The 23,577-nt window shown below is 35.8% G+C and overlaps 1 protein-coding gene across 1 annotated transcript in view; it reads right to left on the bottom strand.

Moving 5' to 3' along the window:
• The window catches only part of LOC123307787 (serine/threonine-protein phosphatase 2B catalytic subunit 3-like), a 292,638-nt gene that overhangs the window by 109,788 nt on the left and 159,273 nt on the right, over window positions 1–23,577 (bottom strand). Inside the window, exon 3 of the mRNA XM_044890221.1 lies at window positions 9,134–9,258. Coding sequence (XP_044746156.1) covers window positions 9,134–9,258 — 125 coding nt within the window. The remainder of the gene's footprint in view (window positions 1–9,133; window positions 9,259–23,577) is intronic.

Here is a 23,577-nt window from a genome sequence, read left to right as displayed (position 1 = left end):
TTTTTCAACAACAAGGCCTTCACATTCGCCTTGAATTCTCTAAGATTCAGAGATCGAATATGGTAAGGTAAATGGTTAAAGAATTTTATACCTTGATATGTGGGCGAGATTTCAAATTTTCTTGTCTTGTTTTTGGCAAAAACAAACACTTCCGTATTTCTTGTATGGTAGTTATGAAAGCTAGATAATTTTGATGCTATTCTCTATATCCTTAATATGTAATGAAGTTTTGAGAATAAAAATGCAAGACAGCTTGAGAATACTATTGGAACTGGTCTAATAGACGACCTTCGAGTTATACTATAGATGTTGCGCAAAATCCGCTTTTGGAAAATGAAGACTCTAGCTTCTGAAGAATCTCCCCAAAGAATTTTATTGTAAGATAAATGATTAAACACTAAGCTGTAATAGATATAGATCAACGATGACATGGGAAGCAAGTGTCTCACTCTAAACTAAAGATCAAATCAATATGATTGAACCATCTCAAATTACTAACCAGAAAATTTCCAAGGAATTTAACACAATCCTTAGATGTGGTAATAGTCCGAGAGCTGGCGAAGAAAATCGGCAAGAGTTTTGTAATGGCTCATAATTAAATATAAGGGTAAGGGGTGTACATGAGTCAGCACCCACTATCAAGGTCAGGTAGTGAAACATCTGGTGACGACGCTCTTTGATTTATGTAAAATTACAATATCTGCACTTTGGGTGACTGCTAACTACCTCTGTTCTATATTGATACGTGGCCCGACTATTTTATCCCCAAATAATAAAATGAGGTCTGACCACTTTCTCAAGTTTTCTGTACTGTAAAATAGTTCAGTGACAAATTTCAATTACTGCAAAAATACTTGTAGAGTATGTTGTAATTTTATATACCTATGTACATCAAAAAGCGTCGCCGCTAGATGTTCCACTACCTGACCTTGAGAGTGGGTGCTGACTAAAGGTGCCTACAGATTACACGCTTCCGCACAAAACACTTTGTTAGATATTTTAATCATGCGCATTATGACGTGGTCCCACGTCACGTCAGAGTAATCTGTAGGCTCCTTTATGTACACCCTCAATACTAAATCATATTTAATTATGAGCCATTACAGAACACTTTCCAATTCTCGTTGCCAGCTCTCGGACTATGACAGTATCTAGGTGGCGAAGAAAATTTTTTTTACCACATTCACGCACTGAAAAATTAGTACATTCAGTCTTATCTACGTTAATTAGATGATTATTCGTACGGCACCACTTCACAAAACAATCTAGTAGAAACTCGCACAATATTTGAAGCTATTCGAAAGAAGAAGCCCTAACAGCAAACGACGAGTCATCAGCAAACAAGATTATCAAACGCATCTTCAAAAATGATGATTAACCGTTTTGTGCACAAAAACTGAACAACGCACCTCTTGAACTTGCATGAAGATAAAAAAAAAGAATAAGGGTTCTAGGGTGGATCCCTGTGGTACTCTTAATTCCAAAGAGAACTCAGATGATAGAGTATCCCCGACTTTGACATTTGCTGGTATTTGTCTTTTGTTCTCGAAAATACCTTTCATTATTATTACCCACAGCTGTCATGATTGCCGGTTAAACTCTCTGCTCACGTGAGAAAATCAATCCTTCAAAACTTCGAAGGATCTCTTCCGCAAGAATTCATTGTTGTTACATTGCAGTGTTACATTGCAGAAATCAGAGGTCGCAAGGTGTGGGAACGGTTAAGAATGAAAAGAAAACATATGAGCTCCCAATAATCATCGAGATTATGTTATCCTGCACACTGTTAATTTGTTTTCAATATATTCATCATGAACATTGTACTTCTTCTGGATTAGTTGATAATTTCATGAATAAGAAGATTCGGAAATATTGAACCGATGGCCCCAATGGGCAAAACTAGCATCGTATAGGTATATCACGAACACTTCAAAAATAACAATCTTCATGAAATAGCTATAGAAAAAAAAACAAAACTAGCATCGTATAGGTATATCATGAACACTTCTAAAATAACAATCTTCATGAGATAGCTATAGAAAAAAAAACAAAACTAGCATCGTGTAGGTATATCACGAACACTTCTAAAATAACAATCTTCATGAAATAGCTATAGAAAAAAAAACAACTACATTTTACTGCGAGCAATCAATTCATTGATTGATCTAAACTGAATTGGTTTACCCCCTATTTTCAAATTTCATGCGGAATCACGTCCGACATCAATCAATACATAAGTTGTTCGTGAAATGAAATCAGAAAGCAATTTCCGGTATTTGAACCAAAGGAGCCACAATCAATTCTCTATATCATATTGTGAAGGCTAAAATGGGGAATTTGAGCTGGATTTTAATTATCAATCACCAAAGATATTTTGATACGACAGAAAACATGTTCCACTTGCTTAGGCTGCTAAGTTGTGGGGAACAGTCAGTAAAAGCAGTACTATGTCACCTACTCCTTGTCTCACAACGCTTGGTTAACTCTAGTAAGTTTTCTGAAGAAAAATCCTGATCCTCCATAACCAGGTGTAATGTCTAACCTAGCATTAACCTGGTAGTTTGCGCTTTGAAGTCCTCGAATGACACTCACTTTTTTGTCGACTTCATTTATTTATTCTTTTGAGACTTTCTTTACTAAGTGATGTGCCTCTGTGGTGATGGAAGACACCATAATCAAGCGCAAAGCTAAAAATTTGGTTCCCGATTTGAGATTTTTCAAATGGACTAGAAAAAGCATATATGACTCACACAAACCTCCATATCAACCATGGATCTTGTTCAAGAGAGCTTGGTGCCACACATACACAAGATCAAAATATGGTATATCCAGTGGAAACTAAAAACTAAGTTACTTTAATTTCACTGGAATATGATTATGTGAAAACTACACATAACGATCAAGTGCGCAGATGGGCGAAGGTAAATATGTAGTGGTTGTATAACTCGTAAGAAGGTTGAGTAGGTAACTGATCACTTGTCTCGGTCCAGTAAAAGGAACCGTGTGATCACATTTTAACAAGAATAAGAATGGATAATGGATAATAATGAAAAATTGTTTGTCTGCGCGCTTTGTTTCGTGTTCGTCGCCTTCTGTATGTTTGTCTCACACTGTATGTTTGCTGGTTGGGATAAATCAAATAAGCCGAGACCGAAATTGAGAATAATAATATCTGTCATCGACAACAACGTATGTAATTCCGATTCGGTTTCATTGTTTTTATTTCATTGACTGTCACACGTCGGACTGTTTATTAATTTATTCTTGACTTGCCATGACCAATTTTGAAATATTACTTTTATTAGTTGTATGATGAGGTATAATTTGTTTTGTGTATGATTAATAAATGCCTGCTTTTTAGCCTCGAGAAAGGAACAAAATAGTCCCGAAACGTTGGCGAATTCATAAGTGATTGTTTTTCAACCTGTCCAAATTCCTGCGATATTTTACTTATAAACAAGTTATTCCCTCGTTTCGATCCCTTTATTGGGCCTTTATTGGGTTTTTATGTGCCGTTTGTGTATGTGTATGTAGATGATATTATTATGTCTATTTCTAAGGCTGGGCATTAACTAGGTAATCCGCTAATCGTTAATTAACAAAGTTAACATTATCACTAACGGATTAACTTTTAAGTTAACTTAATTTCTTATTAACGGACTCGTTAACTTCCGTTAAATTTTCTCCATTAATCCATTAGTCCATTAATCGTTAATCCGGACCAACTATTTACAAAGCCCCGCTCTGCCTCGCTGTGAAAGATACGTTCTGATAAGTTGGTTCGCAACTATATTGCCAGAGCGTGTGAGTGAGAAAAGAACACTGCTAAGAAGTTGGACTCATGCGTTTTATTCGTTGGATCGTTTCGCGCGTGTGAATCGAGCCTAGGAGACTGAGCAGGTGCGGCGCGTAGACTCTTTGCTGTAAAGAGTGTTTTATTTACCTGCGCAGTGTGTAAAATATTACCTGGAATCGGATTCCAGTTCCACTACAGACGAAAATCCGTGGCCACATTTGAATGATTATGTGAAGGACAGAGGTGGTTCAAGTGACGGAGGTAGCATAGTAGCAACGCAAGTAACAACGACGAAGATGAAGAAGGCTTCTTCAATTCTCAGTCTAAAGAAAAGCCTAAAAGTCAAAAGACCATAGCTCAAAATCTTGTCAAAATTTGGCCAGAAATGAAATGAAGTGACTCGTTCAACGATGTGGCATCTCTTGGGGAACAGATTTTTATAAATCTGTTTATGAAATATAGGTAATACTGCTGTACCCTCAAGAGCTGCATTTGAACATAATTTTTCCACGTGCAAAGATATTTAAAATCGGAACGAGCTTGGCTATATAACGAGATATCATCATCAATATTTTGATGTTTATTGAGGGCAATAAGACCTTCATGAACATCGATATATTGAAGGATGTTGATATTGCAGAATTAACATTTAACAATGTTAATTCGTTTCGAAATATTGATATCTTGGAATGGGTCGTTTGACTATCCTTGAATAAATCAATATACAAATAAATATGAACTATATTTTCGCCTTTTTGTCCTATTCCACGAGATGAGGAATGTTGAAGAATTCCAAATTTAGGCAAGAAATTAATTCGATGACCCACTACACTCGACTAAAATATAAGAAGAGCGATAACGCATACTATATTCCTCAATCCTGAAATGTACAGGGTGTTTATGAGAAAAATCGGACGTACAGCTTGTCAGTAATGAAGTTATATTTCTGAATTAGTTCTGTTTTCTATTAACCGAAAGGTTTTCAGTTCCTGTATTATTACGCGCTACGAAGCGGACGGTACAGCTGGGTATGGAATGAAAATTAATTCAATATCCAGCTATGAGCCATATTTGACAAACGATCGATCTTAATGTCTAATGTCAACCATTCGCGAACGTCCACATGTCCACATAGAAAAATAATTTCCGGTCTCATTGTAGAAACGACAACAGAGTGAAATTGAATTATGGGCGACGGATACGTCCTATCAAGGACTATCGAATATTCTTCAGGAAGAACTTCATTTTTTACACGAATAATAACGGAGTGTCCGGAGTGTACAGGGTGGGCAAAATTGGTGAACTTTTTAACCCAACGAGATAGAGGAAAATGCATGGCACATTACGGTTGCCTTTGTTCAAGAAACTAATGCTATCAACTGCATTCTTCTATCTTCTTTTATTTTTGAGTTATAGGCCAAAATTTAAATTTGGGCGGTTTCAACTTTGTTCATTATCTCCGTTTCTGTTTGTGCTAGGAGCTATAGCTCAGCAAATAAAGCTGTTATGTTATAACATAAAAATGTGTTTTTTCTTATGGAAATAGTAGTTTAATGACTTTCGCCATTTTTTTTTACCGTTTCAGAAATATATTATACATCACCCTCATTCTTTCTAAGTCATTTCAAACTACTGTTTTCATAAGGAAAAATACATCTTTATGATACAGCTCAGCAAATATACCTGTTGGAAAAAATCATAGTACGCCACTGGATTGCTATAAAAAAAGTGTCTGATTAATAATAAAGAATGATCACGCCTAATAACAGGGGGGCAATGAATACCATAATAAGGATAAATTTATAAATTTATAAATAAGGATATTTATCCTTATTATTGTATTCATTGCCTCCCTGTTATTAGGCGTGATCATTCTTCATTATTGTACCGCTGGCATAATTTCTGCCGTGATCTGAACGTGTTCCCAGACTTCTCAAGTCGTCATACGTCTGTTGTTCGCAAAGCGAATCGGCGTACTGAATTAGGGAAAATATGGGACATATGCTATTGTCTTCTATCTGGAGGGGATTGAATCGGACACCTTTTCATATTGGGTGGCGCTCTGGGTAAATGTATAGTACCTAGTAGAACTTGCCAATATTGAATAAAGTTCCATCAATTCCAAACGTTCTCCATCGTAGAAAAATGCTATGTTACCTTGATGAGGTCAAATGAGACCGAAACCATGGTCAGCATCTGCTTTTCTTCGATGGAGCGTACTCCATTTGGGGCCTTGACGATGGCAAATTGGCTAGTTCAATTCAGATCGTAACACTTGTTGATATTCATATCGTCGGGTGGTATGCATCTGAATTTATCCTTATTATTGTCTGATTAATGTTTTCATTTCAACATCCTAGCAAACAGAAACAGAGATAATGGCATAATTTTCTGGGGAGGAAGCTCCAAATCTGAATTAGTATTTTTGATGCAGAAATCTATGTTAAGAACGTTGTTGAATTTAGGTTACAGGGCGTCATGTAGGGGGCACTTCAGAGAACATAATTTACCGCCACTATATGGTTTATATATTTATAGAGTTCTTGTCTTCATGTGTTTTCATCCTCACAATTTTGAGGATTATAGAAATGTCAACTCAAGGACTAGGAAAAAAACCTTTCTTTTATCCCTATCATAGCTTGACAATAACAGAGAGGTCTCCTCTTTATCTGGGAATAAAATTAATGAATGCCCTTCCTAAAGTGATAAAAGAAATGAAAGATGTTAAAATTTTCAAGAAAACTCTGTATGAGTTCATTATTAGGTTAGAACCATATTCATTGTCTGAATTATTTTATTTTTTAAAGTAACTGTGTGTTTGACGAATTTCAATTTTATTGTATTTGTGCAATAATTCTTGATATGAATAAATATCTATCTATCTATCTATCTATCTATCTATCTAATGACCAAAGTTGAAATTTCAATTTTGACCTATAACTCGAAAACAAAAGAAGATAGAGTAATGCAGTTGATGGCATTATGGGTTTCTCGAAAAAAAGGGGATCGTAATATGCCATGCATTTTCCTCTATCTCGTTGGGTTGAAAAAATTTTAATTCAGGTATCACCAATTTTGCTCACCCTCACATTTTATATTCGTAGGTTAAGCTTTCTTCACCCTCTATGGAATTACTCTGTTCCAACGTTTTGGCCTGGATCACTTGGATAGACTCAAAGGTTTAAAATTTTCACCGTCTTTTTCAGTTCGTGAATAAAGAATTTTTATTGTAAATTATTGAACAAATGGCTAAGATCAATGGTTCCTTGAAGATTTAATTGCAATAGTATTCAATTAGAAACTAGGTTTACGAGTACTCCTGGTTATAAACAGCTTGATCTAAGAATGGAGCACTTGAATGACGGACCTATACCGATTTCTTCCAAATTGAAACTATAATTCTTCAGATTCCAATGTTGCATGCGATAACGATCCATAAACTACCGGTTTTTGATTCAAAGTTGTGAGATTTTGAGTTTATACGAGATTTCAATAGCGGCTCAGTGTTTACTGCACATACACTCTGGCAGTATCTCGGAAACTTTATGTCCTATTTGTAGAAAAGTACTAATTATGATCTCAAAAAAAATAGGGATTTTTAATATTTTTAAGTTCATAGGTTTCCACTAGACTGCACAACTTGCATTTTTTACAAAGTACGAGTATATCATAATTTGGTTTGGTGGAAAGAAATGAAATTAGAAATTACTCTTTCTATTTCACAAAATTTGTTCAAGATATTTCATTTTATCAGATATTATAAACGCTAATGTTTTCATGGATATGTGAATTTCGATTAATTTCAATTAAACTTCACAATAATAATAATTATAGCTTAAACAACAGAATTGGACTTTAGGCCATAATTTATGAAGATATTATATGAACCTCATTGCTCTGTAATTAAGAGATGACGGAAATATCGATTTCTCATTTGTAAACCTCGAAAAGTTCTATGGAAAAGACGGAAAAGTCCACGATGGCATTTATCTAACTTTCGACGATAACCACTTTCAACATTTTTAATTCAATTAAAAAAAATGTTCTAACTTAAGAGGTAGGCGTAAATGGCCAAGTAACATAGGACCATAGGAATCGTGGAACATATGTTTAACTTTCTATAACCAATCTTTACATGTTTGATTCAGTACGAAATAATATTCCATTTGAAGTTAAGTTTTGACAGGCATGGAATGAATTAGTATAAAAATGAATGTGGCCCTTATCTGCGGCATTTATATTTATGAAAAGTGCTCCTTCCAATATAGTTCTCTAAAAGATATAAGAGATTGAAAAAATTCGAAATTAGGAAAGCAATAAAATCTACCTGGTATCGCAGTGTCAAGTGACGCCTATTTCGAAACGAGGATATAAAAGGATATAGGTAATTTCGATCTAGATTAGAATCGTGATAACGTCACAGGTCGTAGCTGAATCTTGGTAATGGGAAATTTTAAAGGTTTTTTTTCAGGAACGTTTCGCGAATTTTTCGATAGTTGGAGGCTAGTTTTAGTTTTTTTCGTGGTGAGGGTTTTAGTTACACGCTTATTGGTTTTTTTGTGTTGATTATCAATCATTTTTGGTCGCGATTTCCTTTTTCGTAGTGAGGTTTGTTTCTATTCTATTCTATTCATGTGTTTGGCAAATGTTTGAATAAAACTTTCTCAGCGGAAATATTCGTAAAATTACGGTTTCCCATTGTCACTATTTTTTACTTACATCATTTACCCTTTGTTTAACATTATACATAAAATGAAGAAGACTTTCACAGTTCTCAAAGAAAAACTTGAAATAACAGTGAAAGGGGATTTCAAACTGAGTGCGAGCAGAGTGTGAACTCAAGAAAAATTATTTTTCGGAAAATCGACTGAAAGAATACCAATATGGCCTGAGTTTTCATGAATTCGATTCTTTTAATCTAGTGATCTTTCTTTTTATAAACACTCTGTACCTTTTGCGTCGAAAAAACAAACAGTACTTTGATACTTCATATTAGAAAAAATAAAATGAAACGATTTTTTTTCTCTCGTCAGGAAAATTAAAAAAAAGTGTTATTACCTGTCGTCTTCATATTTATCATAACAATTCCAATAACTAAAAAACCTTTGAGTTAAGGCATACCTTTGAGTTTTACTTAAGGTTTGGCGTATTGTTGAAATTTCATGAAACAAACTTTTCGATGACGCAATGATATACTGAGTGTGTCATTTTAAATAAGAAGGTCCAGTCTAAAGAATAGATGCACACAGAAACGTGTTTTTATGAAGAAAAACCTCCATTGATATAAAATGTTCACTCTATTTAAACAAAGTTTTTTTAAATAAAACCATCACTCACCTCTATACTAAAATATCCTCTATCGACATAATCACCAAGAAAAAGGTATTTTGTACTAGCAGGTGGTCCACCGACTTCGAATAATTTCATTAGGTCGTAAAATTGACCGTGTATATCTCCACAAACTGAAACAAAAAGATTGCAATTCAATATGGACGCATATTACGATCAGATTATGATCAGTATAATTATGTTTATAAAGCAATAAGAAAATTTTATTTGTTTCGAGTTACATATTTGATCAGCCTGTCGTATAAATAGTGGTTGAAAATAATGTTTTTCTATTGTCGATTTAATTTTGAATAACCCAGTGGTTTGGCAACTGTCATATAAGGAGCTGTTATTTTTTGACTGCCAACTGAAGATAATTCTAATTCAATCAATTGTGAAATTGACACGCAAATGGTGAATAATTTTCTAGGACAATCCGTTTACGACTCAAAACTGAATTTTGAGGCATAAACGACTGAGTGCTTCGTTCACAACCAATGTAAGCGTATGCGTGCGGGAAAGGAATAGCAGGCGTTTTTCCCGCACCTTTCGGGAAAGTGACTCTTTGCAACTTGGAATGCGTGCGGGAAAAGGGTTGAACGCTCACGCTTGTAGAAAAAATAATTTTAAATTCGATTTTGGAGTTTTAGGAAACTTGACCATTGTCACTTACGCAAAATGCGTTGCTTGCAATACAGGGGGAAGAAAAAGTATGTTTCTGCTTTTAATCATCATAACGGACATAACCTACTTAAGTTTCTCTCTCTTACGCAGTGAATTATCGTAATCGTCCACAGCAATTTGACACTCGCTCATGAAGGTTGTTCATAATTAGGTACTTTCGTTTGCATAGGAAGTGTAGCACTTTTCTACACTCGGTGTAATTTACACTCGATTTTAGTATTCGTTTGCTGATTGGAGGAGGTGGATTGCAGTGTAGAGGAGGTGCAGTTTATATACACCTAGTGGGAAACCATAATGGAATTCATGAACAGAAAAGCAGAGAAATTATTCGAAACAGCAAAAAACCATCCACATGGACTACGACCCAGAGGAAGACAAAAGGAGAATGCGAATTTACCGAAGGAGACCAAGAGATCAATTGAGAAGAGATTGAAATAAGAACATAAACTTATTGAAAAATCCAATGAAGTGTTATACAATAGAGGATAAACAAATAAATCCCAGCACGATAGTGTGCGAGAAGAACACCGACTAAGAGATTAACGGTTTATAGGCAAATGCCCGGAACCAAAATTCAAGAAGCAGTTGAGGGTTTTTCGTGAGTCTCGAGCTCCGGAGAGTGAGAAACCCCACACTTGTTCCCCCTCAGGAGAGGGTGGTTCGTCTGACTTGCAGATTTTCCCCCTGCTACACAAAAAAAAATACACCTAGTAGTAGTCTACTGTCGGCGTTAGGAAAAGTAGTAGAGAGAATTATAGCCACGGGGCTAAATGAGGAAACCGAAACTCTTAAACTAATACCACCAGAACAGTTCGGATTCAGAAGAGAGCATTCAACAGAGCAACAATTATTAAGGCTCACAGAATACATTACAGAGGGATTCCAAAATCAACAAGCTACAGGTCTTGTTTTACTAGACGTCGCCAGAGCTTTCGACAGAGTATGGCATGAAGGATTAATATATAAGATGAGATGTGCTGGATATTCGATCAAAATATGCAAGTTGATGAAAAGCAGAGAAATTATTCGAAACAGCGAAAAACCATCCGAATCAAGAACTCAGGAGACTAGTGGACTACGACCCAGCGGAAGACAAAAGGAGAATGCGAATTTACCAAAGGAGACCAAGAGATCAATTAAAAAGATATTAAAATGAGAACAGAAACTCATTGAAAAATCCAATAAAGTGTTATTCAATAGAGGATAAACACATAAATCCCAGCACGATAGTGTGGGAGAAGAAAACCGACTTAGATATGAACGGTTCATAGGCAAATGCCCAAAACCAATATTCAAGAAGCAGTTAAGGGTTTATAGTGGGTCTCGAGCTCAGGAGAGTGAGAAACCTCACACTTGTTCTCCCTCAGGAGAGGGTGGTTCGTCTGACTTGCAGATTTTCCCCCTGCTACACCAAAAAAAAAAGTCGAAATGAGGTGTAATATTTGTGTTCTGTGGTGTGAAATTCAAAATGTCACGGACGTCACGTCACGTCAATTCAAAATTAACCCTCTAATACCCAAGTCCGCCTTGAGACTGGTTGCATATAAGTGGATACAAAATTATTCTGCCCATGTCCGCCTTCAGTATAGGTTCATTTTGTGAGTATACAGGTGTTAATGTAAATCAGTTAACTATTTGCGAAGAAAAGATGCAGATTACATAAGCTAATTTGAAACTATACGGAAATAATTTTGAAAAAGAAAAAAGAAACTTGGGCATTAGAGGGTTAATGATGGTATTCTGCTTTCATCTGTAAGTCAATCTGTAACTTTTCATAATTTCCTGGACGTTTTTAGTGATCTGTAGCTTACAGGAGTACGTAACTATTTAAGATAAGTAGTTCAAATCTAACAGTGTAAAAAAGATTATTAATTACAGGAACATTTCCAGAATTGCATTATTTACGAATCTGTCGGGCCGATCGTTCGTACGCTACAGATTTGTAACTTACAGATGAAAAGCAGAATACAACCATTAATAATCAAGTTCATCATTTTACAAGAGCATGAAAAAGTAACAAATCTTCTGAGTAACGTTACTATTAGTATAGATTACACTACACTGAGAAACAGACGAAAGGACCTATTACCTCCAAACCAAATTAACAAATCGCTGACTCCCGAACACAGAAGTCAAATAGGACATACTTAACCTCAATGGCTTCCAACACAAAGCCACCAAAATACTCTGGCTGCATTCGGAATCGATTTTAATTCCCATTGGATTGTCGAGGAAGCGGAACGCTGACAAAACACTTTTCCAATTCCACTGCACGGAATACAGGTGTGATAGTTTACTTGTCTATTGAAATCTTAATAGAAGAATCCGACGTTGGAGTGGCCTGTCGGCCTCGGGAAGTTAAACTTGAGGGGGTTCACTTGATGCTCTCGACTCAAATGCTTCAGCCTTTCTCAGCAAATATTGAATTTATTCAGTTCGGTGAACAGCACTTGTTGTAGCTCCCTCAAGAAACGCTCTCAAATATTTATTGTGTTATATAAATAAATTCTGAATCATCGATCGAATTCGAAATTTGAGGGCAAGATAAAGCCACTACAATAAACGATTGAAACTTGAACTATAGAGAGTTTTGTAACTAGTGTTAAAAACTTGCCACTTCGGGGGTTATTTCAAGTTGAATATTCGGTATCTTAGATTCCAATATTTTGCCTGATGCTCACGAAATAACTAACATTGAAGTTTCTTGATCAGAAGAGAGGTAAGTTTGTGGCAACCCAAGCTATCTACAAGAGGAAAAAACTCATCGGAGGGGTTATTTTATTAACAAACCGTAATCCATGTTATTTAGGCGCATTCGATTTGAGAGGAAGTTTAAACAGACCATGACAATTATTTTCGCGTACCTTATATTTTCTAAAGGTGAGATTATACAACGAATAGAATGAAATCGAAATTGAAATACAAAAAATTTCAAAGCCTTTCAGCCGATGACGATCAATGGATGGGGACAATGTGATTGGGGCTTTCTCATCTTGATTTGCCTCAATTCTTTAACGATTTTCTGTATGAAGCCATACATAAACACTATAGATGGAAAACTCTCGGATAAAATTTTGTTACGAAGAACAGCGCCATCTCTTAAAAGTCAGCAAACCAATCTCGATTAATTCGTCGAGAGCTGTCTTTACGCCTAAGGTTATTTTATTTTATTTGAAGACTACTATGTATCAAATAACTGAGTTCATACATACAATTTATTAGATGAAATGTTCACATATTATGATAATTGAAGAACAATAGAATATATGATTGACAAACGAACAAAAATCAGTTAAATGAAGCTTATCCATCTTTTATAAGCTGAAATACCTCAAATTTCGAAAAGCTTTCAAGCACTTCATGAGAAAATCATGCCTCTTCTTTGGTACTACATCCTAGGCGATCAGAAAGGATTTATTTTTCGAATTCCCAATAATCCGGTTTCTGAAGAATTATGCCAACCATAATTCTATAAGGAACCATACGAACAGGCAATTTTTTCTGTCTTCTTTCACTTTTTCTAGTTGCTCTTGAATTCAGGTACACAACAATATTTCTTCACAACGAAAACTTATGATAAAATGAACAAACAAATTTGAAATCGAATGTTGATCATTTGACATAGCAATTCCACACACAAGCGCATAACCAAAGATTAACTTAGTCTATGCTATAAAGTCACTCTAGTTTATGCGCAGAATTATCAGCGTAGGAAACTAACATTTTCTCATATAAATTTGCTGACCTTTTAAAGATGGCAGCAGTTCACTCGGTTCACGTACAGTGACTCTAACAAGACAGTGGCGTCAATTGTGGTCTCGTTTTTCATCGTTTTAGCAAGAATATGGCGGATTTGGTCCCGTGACGTGACGACCAATCCGCATTCCGAATTAGAGATCATAGCATTGAAATCTGTGCTTCTAAGCCGCCATATTCTTGCTAAATTTCCAATTGTCGCCACTGTCTCGTTAGAGTCACTGTAGGTTCACGTCATTACTGAGGGAGTTTCGCCCCCTGTATGAAGCCACCACTGACACGTCCTCTTCCTGCTCATATATTGCTTTATGTCTACGATACTAAGGCCATAGATGAATCGATCTTGATGATCATTGAAAAAGTGAAATAATTTTACAGGAATTTAGACAATTCTAATTTAATCTTATATATATATATATATATATATATATATATATATATATATATATATATATATATATATATATATATATATATATATATATATATAGATTAAATTAGAATTGTCTAAATTCCTGTAAAATTATTTCACTTTTTTATATATATATATATATATATATATATATATATATATATATATACCCAACATAATGAATGAATGATATATATATATATATATATATATATATATATATATATATATATATATATATATATATATATATATATATATATATATATATATATATATATATATATATATATATATATATATATATATATATATATATATATATATATATATATATATATATATATATATATATATATATATATATATATATATATATATATATATCATTCATTCATTATGTTGGGTATCTAGGTTAGACAATACGTTTACTTATAGAAAAATGTAATGAGTACAATGTACCCCTGCACTTAGCCTTTGTCGACTATAGCAAAGCGTTTGATTCCGTAGAATTGTGGGCAATCTTCCAGGCAATGAATAACGCAAGGATAGACTCCAGATATAGAGATCTCCTCAAGCAAATATACAAGAAAGCTACCATCCAAATAAATATAGCAGAAAATCTAGCCACTCAAAAAATTAGAATTAAAAGAGGAGTTAGACAAGGAGACACCATCTCTCCAAAATTGTTCACCCTTGCACTGGAAGATGTATTTAAAAAACTAAATTGGGAGAAACGGGGTATAAAAATCGACGGACAACATCTCACCCATCTAAGATTTGCCGACGATATTGTACTCATAAGTAACAAAGTAGAAGAACTCCAGGAGATGTTGAAGCAGTTGAAAGAGGAGTCAGAAAAGGTCGGCTTGAAGATGAACCTAAGCAAGACCAAGGTAATGAGTGAACAGGATTTTAAAGTCGAAATGGATGGTAGTGAGATCGAGAAGGTTACTGAATATGTATAGCTGGGACATACAATAACCCTAGGAAAACAGAACCAAACTGCGGAAATAACAAGAAGAATCCGTATGACCTGGGCCGCAGTGGGAAAACTTGGAAATGTTCTGAGAAATCCAGACATTCCTATAAATCTCAAAAGAAAAGTATTTAACACCTGTATACTACCAGTTTTGACCTACGGCGTAGAGACGATGACGCTCACAGTCCATTCAGCGAATCGAATGAGAACGACCCAGAGAGCTATTGAAAGGGCTATGCTAGGAATCTCCCTGAGAGACCATATTCGAAACGAAGAGGTCAGGAAGAGAACGAGGGTGGAGGATGTGATAGGTAGGACAGCGGAGCTGAAATGGGGCTGGGTGGGACATGTGGCTCGTCAGGAGGGCGATCGATGGACCAAAAGAATTGTACATTGGAGACCACGAGAGCATAAGCGTAGCGTAGGAAGACCACCGAAACGCTGGTTAGATGATGTCAAGTCAAGAGTTGGAAGATGTTGGCACCAATTGGCACAAGATCGAGTAAATTGGAAAATTCAAGGGGAGGCCTATGTCCAGGAGTGGATACGAAAAGGCTGTTGAAGAAGAAGAAGAAGAAGTTTTGTGTTGAATTTCTTTTCATTATTTAGAACATTATAGAATGTTGCAACACCACAGTATTCGTGGAAAATTTTATCTATTTCATATAATAACATGGTATAAAATACAAGTTTGAAATATTTTCTATGTGCTACGTTTTGTGATGTTAATGTGTTATGTGCTTTGTTCAAGTCAGTTTCATTATTCGATTGTATGGTATATTTTTTACGTTTAGCTCTTTTGTAGATATTTATACAACTTTTCATGTAGTGAGTTGAATAATTGTTCTGTTTGAGGATTTCAGTCACTTTATTTGAATTTTCCATGACTGAGGTTCACCGCCTCCCATCTATCCTAAAGAAGGATTCACAATGATGGGCCTAGCCCAACAAACCTAAAATTCTTTCCCTTAATATTCAAGATAAATTTTTTATTTGGAACATGGTTTTCGTTTTTTTTTTTATAACAGATTTCAGCAAGATGTCTTTCATTGCTATCCCCTTCATAATTTTCGCCTGCCCGCCTCTATACAGATTTGCATTTGTTTCAGAACATTCCATTCATAACTTTCGCAGACTGATTTTTCGTTCAAGCTTGGATATAGCATGAAGAGTTTTAGACAAAATTTTCTGCATGGTAAGTAATTCCATAAAATTCAATTTTTTTTTTTTTGCAGTAGCTTTCTCATTTCACTTTTTTCTGTGTTGTTATCATTGTCCCGTTTTATTTATTTTCTTTTCTAAATGTAATTCCGATTATGAAAATAAACACTATTATTATGAACTCAGCCTTGCGGGTTTCACACTTCTCTCCAGAGGAACATCACGCTTTTTCAGAATGACATTATTTCAGAACATACAGGGGGATTCTTCAAATTTCACAGATACTCTTTAATTTTTGAACATCAAATTACTCGGCGAAATGGCGCATTATGCCAGAACAAATCAGGAATAAGTACCTACTTTCATTTCAAAAACGTTCAAATAATCATTACCCAGATAGCGTCCAACTTAGTTTCAAGAGTTCGGTTCTTTGAATTTTTTGTATCTTAGGTTAGTAATGGTCAATATGAGAAAACTGGAAGACGTGAGTGATATCTTGTGTTCGAGAAAGATTCATCAAATAAATGAAAAACTACTTGCCGAAATTCATTTCATTCGATAAAGACGTTTGTGAGACAGAACAAAAAATAACATTTTTTATGGTTTTTCAACAACCGAGTCGATTTGGAAAAAATGGCACAGGAAAAAAGTGCTTCTTCTGACCTCAAGAATCTACTGTTAAAATATAAAGAATCGCCCTGTATAAAGTATAATTTACTTCTCATTATTTGTCAGAGTGCCCTTCGACAACAAAATTCCTGATAATTCTTTTCTGGGTCATGTTCCAATCGATAAAATCGAATATGTGACATTGCCAACTTTTCGCGTGTTTTGTTGTGTTTATAAACTCGAAGGAATTACGACTAAGTTGAATTTGAATGTAACAAGTTATAATCACGACTCATAGGTCGGGATTAAAAATAAAAAATCAAATAATTCCTCTGCTCTTCTATGCCTCCGTGTGAATGAAACGAAAAACCAATTTTTTCAAATTGCATATATTTTTCGGGAAAATTAAACGATATTGAGTGCGTTGGCGAATGGAGGGTTATTTTTGTAGAAATTCTCAATATTTGATGAACGGGATAATTTAGTAGTCTAAGGAAGAATTCTGATGGGAATTCAAAAAAGCTGGAAACCAAGCAGCGTAAGTTGCTTTCAGTAGGCATTCAGATCGTTCTTGTTATTAATTGAAACAAGCGCGTGAAAGCTCCTGACCATAGATTAAATGAACAGAGAATAGATAGCCCTCTCGAAAAACAAGCATTAGCGCCATCTGTTTTCACGGTACAGGTATAAATTTGAAAGAAGAATAAATTGGAATGAATTCTGTAGAACACATTTCGAATTTTCTCCTAGTAATCCAGACAAACATCAGAAAAATTTCCACAGGAAAATCAGAGAATGATTCGCATTAGCTGTTGATTGCCAAATCATATTCAATGAAAAATGAGAGCTAATACGAATCTTTCACGATTTTCACTCCTCGTATTTTCTAGTATGTTCAAAGTCAGTGCAATTTCTTGTAGTATAGCAAATGTAAGATATCTCTGAGCACTTCTCTGTCTCTTCACTCGACGATATTAAATCGAATCCCTTTCATTGCCACTATTTCACATAAAACTCGAAATGAATATTTTTCCAATGATTTTATTGAAGTTTGAAACTAGATTCTGTTTCCATGGAAACGTTCTTGTCATAACGTGATTTTTCGAATCATTTCTACAGCTTTGCCTCCAATATTCAATTGGAATTGAGATTGGCGCAAACGAATCAGTATTAGGCTACTTCAAAATTAAATATTTGCTCAACTGAGCTTGAAAAACGAGCATTAGTCGTGCAGAACATTGAACATTGATACTCGGTAATATATCACGATCATTCACGAGTGATTACGATCCGCTTGTTTCGAATGCAGCGACACCTAACCGTCAATTTTAGAATTATGTTTCGTGTTTAGTGTACCATCCCAACAGATGGCACTGGATACAAGAGTGATTTACAGTGACTCTAACGAGACAGTTCCGACAATTGGAAATTTAGCAAGAATATGGCGGCTTAGAAGCACAGATTTCAATGCTATGATCTCTAATTCGGAATGCGGATTGGCTCACGTCACTTCACGTGACCAAATCCGCCATATTCTTGCTAAAACGATGAAAAACGAGATCACAATTGTCGAGACTGTCTCGTTAGAATCACTGTAGAGTGATTTATCTATATTTTTAAGTTAATCTATGGCTCCTGACCTCAGGAAACTTATTTTATCAATCCTTCATAGACTGTTCCGTTTCAAATGTGCAGAATTTCTGAAATCACTCCGTATATCCGAGCAATTATCCTCAGAAGGAAGCATCAAGGAAAATAAAATCGGAAATTCGGTAAGCTGCTTCCTGTCTGCGACCGTTTATATGTCGTAAAATTTCCTGGCCGCTTTAGCGTCATCAGCAGTTTTAATCTGCCATGCAATCTGCACAACCGAAAGATCCATTGTGTAATTATTTCAATTTGGATCTTCGAGCGTGTTCAGTGGCTCAGATCTTCGGACGATTTCCGGAAACGATTTTACGGTGAATAGCGCAATAATTCGAGCCGTATAGAACGCGGGAGGCGCTGATCGTCGAAGCGGAGATATACTTAGCCCGACCGAATTAGTGAGAGCAGGGAGGTCGCGCCTATATTAGAACATGACTAAAGCTACGTGAAAAATAAACAACGCGAGAACATAATACAACGTACTCATTATTGACAGGGTGGGACTCGCTGAAGAAATTAATTTCAATTAGAGCCATTCCGCAAAGGAATATCTAACTTTGTTCACGGAAGCAGTAGATGATAATTTTTCATTACCTTCAGAGGGATTCTTCAAATTACATAAAATGAAATCATCACAGATATGGAGCTAATTTGTTTTGTTCGGTTATTATAGAAGCATAATCCAGAAAATACACTTTTCAAAAATGGAGGTGGATATTCGAGAGAAAACTCACTTTTTCACTGAATCGAATTTTTCATATTTCTATACGTATACCACGTGGAGATGCGTATGCATGGAGAGTAGAGAGAAGAAGGACGATAGCCGTACTGAAAATATGTCTACAAAAACGGGGAAAATAGGAGTCGCTGCGATCGCTAAAAGAATCAATAAAAGACCGGTGTGAAGTTAGCAGCCATTTTCAAGCTGTCATTTGAATTTTAGCGTCGGGTATTTTTTTTCGACTATGCATGGTGAAATTGATATTAGTTAGGTCTCGGAAATGAATAAATTGTTAGCCATTAGAACTTGTTAAATGATATAACAGTGATTTTTTTTCGCATAACATTGAATTGTAAATTTCATCCGCAAATGGATATTTGAAATATTATCGAAAATTCGTCTCAAAAATGACTGAAGGATTTGAAATCTGGTGTACATATTCAAAAAGCCCTGAAGACGATACTTCGAGAGCTTCTTCATTTGCAGAAGTTGGAAGGGTGAATTTCACCCCCACTTCTCAAAGTCAACTGAATAAATCTAAAATAGGTCTCAAAATTGAATGAACTATTTGAAATTCGGTGTACATATTCATAAAGCTCTGAACAACGATATTCAGAGAGACTTTTCATTTGCAGAACTTTGGAAGGTGAATTTCATCCCTATATCTCAAAACCGGAGAAAAATCGGAAAAATCGAAGCATGAATCTCTATAGAACGACATTCCCAGAGCGTTTTCATTCGCAGAACTTCAAAGGGTGCATTAATTCCACCCCCTCCTTCTCAGAGTCAAGAGAAAAAATCGAAATTAGGTCTAAAAAATTAATGAAGGATTTGAAAATTTGGTGTACATATTCATAAAACCCTAAAGAACGATACTACATGAGCTTTTTTATTTGCAGAACTTACCCCTATATTTCAGAATCGTAAAAAAACTATGACTAAAAAATAAATGGAGGGTTTGAAATTCTGTGTACGTATTCGTAAAGCCCTAAAACAATATTCCGAGAGCTTCTTCATCTGCAGACCTTGGAAGGGTGAATTTTACCCCCTCTTCTGAGAATCCAAAGGTAAGAATCGAAAATAGGTCTCAGAAATTGATAAAGGGTTTGAAATTCGGTGTACATATTCATAGGACTCTAAAGAACAATATTCCGAAAGATTTTTCATGTGCAAAACTCTGAACTAACTATCCTTACACTCCCTTTTCTCGGATTCATAACAATAATCAAGAATGGTTCTCAAAAACGCAAAAAAGGTTTGAAATTCCCTGTGACTATTCATAAAGCCCTAGAAAACGATACTTCGGGAGCTTTTGCATTTGCAGAACTTGAAAGGGTGAATTTCATCCCTATTTCTCATAATAGGAAAAAAATCCAAAGTAGGTGACAAAAATTAATGAAGAGTTTGAAATTCGGTGCACATATTCATAAAGCCCTAAGAAACGATATGCAGAGAGCTCCTTTATTTGCACAACTCGAAAGGGTGAATTTCACCCCTATATTTCAGAAATCGAAAAAAAATCGTAACTATTGTAACGGGTTTAGTTTGCAAAAGGGTTTAATCTCGAGCGCCAGCTATTCATTTAATAGGGAGAAATAGTAAACCTACCCAGGTACCTACTAGTCGGAGACAGAGTTCGGGGTTATCTAAGGTGGTAGCGATAACAAGTACTTTAAAACCGAATCAATTAATTAAATGTCCGTTTCCCTGAGTTTTCCAGTTGAAGCACTGCAACACCGTCTGATGGAGATTTCAGTTTTAAGGTAGATATTCCGTTTCATTTTTCAGAATCCTGATTAATAAATTCGAATTCCGTAAAATTGAAATTTCCATCAGTTATCCGCCGTGATAATCCAAGACACAGAAAAAGTGTCTTTCTGCATTTGGCGTTGTTTTTTCGTCCACAAAAACACCGAATTCAGCATAAAAACAACATGGATTGCAGATAACGACAGTTTTTTTTACCGATAAAGAGATGACCGCCATCACCGAGAATATTTCTTCTGGGGAGAATATTCGAGAATACCGAATTTTTGGATGCAATTTTGATCACGAGCACTTTCAGTGATTTTCAATGTACAGGCCAATCAGAATTGAAACTATTCAATAAACGGGACAGGGTTGATGAAGGTGAAACACAATGCAACAATTTACAGGATAACGGGGTAGTTTATCGTGGTCTCTCCGTGGCAACCTTGGGTGTACACGCCAAGCATTACCAGCAGAAAGACTTCAAGACCACTGTCGATTGGTTTCCGTCACCAGAGAGCCAGGCGACAGAAGTCTGCGGTAAACGGGAAATCTAAACGGAACACAACAGGGGTAGGACGGGATAGGTTACTGTGGTCTTTCCGTGGCAACCTTGAGTGTACACGCCAAGGATTACCAGCGGAACGACTTCGAGACTTCCGTCGGTTGGTCTTGGTTCACCAGAGAGCCAGGCGACAGAAGTCTGCGTTAAACAGAGGGATTAACAATAAGGACTAATGCAATTAAACAAATAAAAAAATGCAACTTTGAATCACGAAGTATGCGGTATCAAGAAAAGACTTACGGTTTGTTCCGGTACGGTCACACCACCACTTGGAGAAAAGAAAAGAAAACAGATCGTAGGATCTGCGAATTTTGGAAAATTAAAAGTGAAATCAAATGCCGACTAAAGGATGAATGAATTTCCGAATGATGAATAACTGTCGCACAATCGATCATGAATAAAGAATGACGTTCGTCTGGTGGTGCGGCCCTATTTATCAACTTTTCAACATGTGGACGGCCTTTTTTACCAATAAAGAGATGACCGCCATCACCGAGAATATTTCTTCTGGGGAGAATATTCGAGAATACCGAATTTTTGGATGCAATTTTGATCACATGACCGTCCACATGTTGAAAAGTTGATAAATAGGGCCGCACCACCAGACGAACGTCATTCTTTATTCATGATCGATTGTGCGACAGTTATTCATCATTCGGAAATTCATTCATGCTTTAGTCGGCATTTGATTTCACTTTTAATTTTCCAAAATTCGCAGATCCTACGATCTGTTTTCTTTTCTTTTCTCCAAGTGGTGGTGTGACCGTACCGGAACAAACAGTAAGTCTTTTCTTGATACCGCATACTTCGTGATTCAAAGTTGCATTTTTTTATTCGTTTAATTGCATTAGTCCTTATTGTTAATCCCTCTGTTTAACGCAGACTTCTGTCACCTGGTTCTCCGGTGAACCAAGACCAACCGACGGAAGTCTCGAAGTCGTTCCGCTGGTAATGCTTGGCGTGTACACTCAAGGTTGCGACGGAAAGACCACAGTAACCTATCCCGTGCTACCCCTGTTGTGTTCCGTTTAGATTTCCCGTTTACCGCAGACTTCTGTCGCCTGGCTCTCTGGTGACGGAAACCAATCGGCAGTGGTCTTGAAGTCTTTCTGCTGGTAATGCTTGGCGTGTACACCCAAGGTTGCCACGGAGAGACCACGATAAACTACCCCGTTATCCTGTAAATTGTTGCATTGTGTTTCACCTTCATCAACCCTGTCCCGTTTATTGAATAGTTTCAATTCTGATTGGCCTGTACATTGAAAATCACTGAAAGTGCTCGTGATCAAAATTGCATCCAAAAATTCGGTATTCTCGAATATTCTCCCCAGAAGAAATATTCTCGGTGATGGCGGTCATCTCTTTATCGGTAAAAAAAAACTGTCGTTATCTGCAACCCATGTTGTTTTAATGCTGAATTCGGTGTTTTTGTGGACGAAAAAACAACGCCAAATGCAGAAAGACACTTTTTCTTTGTCTTGGATTATCACGGCGGATAACTGATGGAAATTTCAATTTTACGGAATTCGAATTTATTAATCAGGATTCTGAAAAATGAAACGGAATATCTACCTTAAAACTGAAATCTCCATCAGACGGTGTTGCAGTGCTTCAACTGGAAAACTCAGGGAAACGGACATTTAAAATAATTTTATATAAAACAATCAAGTATCGTTACACTATCTATAAAAAAATTGGGTTCGAAATTCTATTCACATATTCATAACGCCCTAAAGAATGATATTCCCAAATATTTTTCGCTTGCAGAACAAACGGTGAATTTCACCCCCTTTTCTCGGATTCACAACGAAAATCGAAAATGGTTCCGAAAAATAAAAAAAGGGTTTAAAATTCGGTGTACATATTCATGAAGCCCTAAAAAACGATATTCAGAGAGCTTTTTCAAGTACAGAACTTGAAAGGGTCAATTTCACCCCTAATCCTCAGAATCAGAAAAAATACAGAAATGAAAAAAGAATTCTAAATTCTGTAAACGTATTCATAAGGCACTAAAAAACGACAATGCGGGAGCTTTTGCATTTTCAGAACTTGGAAATGAAATTTCACTTCAATTTTTTCAATTTTTCACTCCAATATTTCAGAATCGAAAAAAAAACTAGGTATAAAAAATGAACAAAGGGTTTGAAATTTGGTGTAGGTACTATTC

The sequence above is a fragment of the Coccinella septempunctata genome, chromosome 1, assembly GCF_907165205.1.
Source record: "Coccinella septempunctata chromosome 1, icCocSept1.1, whole genome shotgun sequence".
Classification (NCBI taxonomy): domain Eukaryota; kingdom Metazoa; phylum Arthropoda; class Insecta; order Coleoptera; family Coccinellidae; genus Coccinella; species Coccinella septempunctata.
The sequence above is the reverse complement of the archived record's forward strand: the minus strand, read 5'-3'. Positions and strand labels throughout refer to the sequence as shown.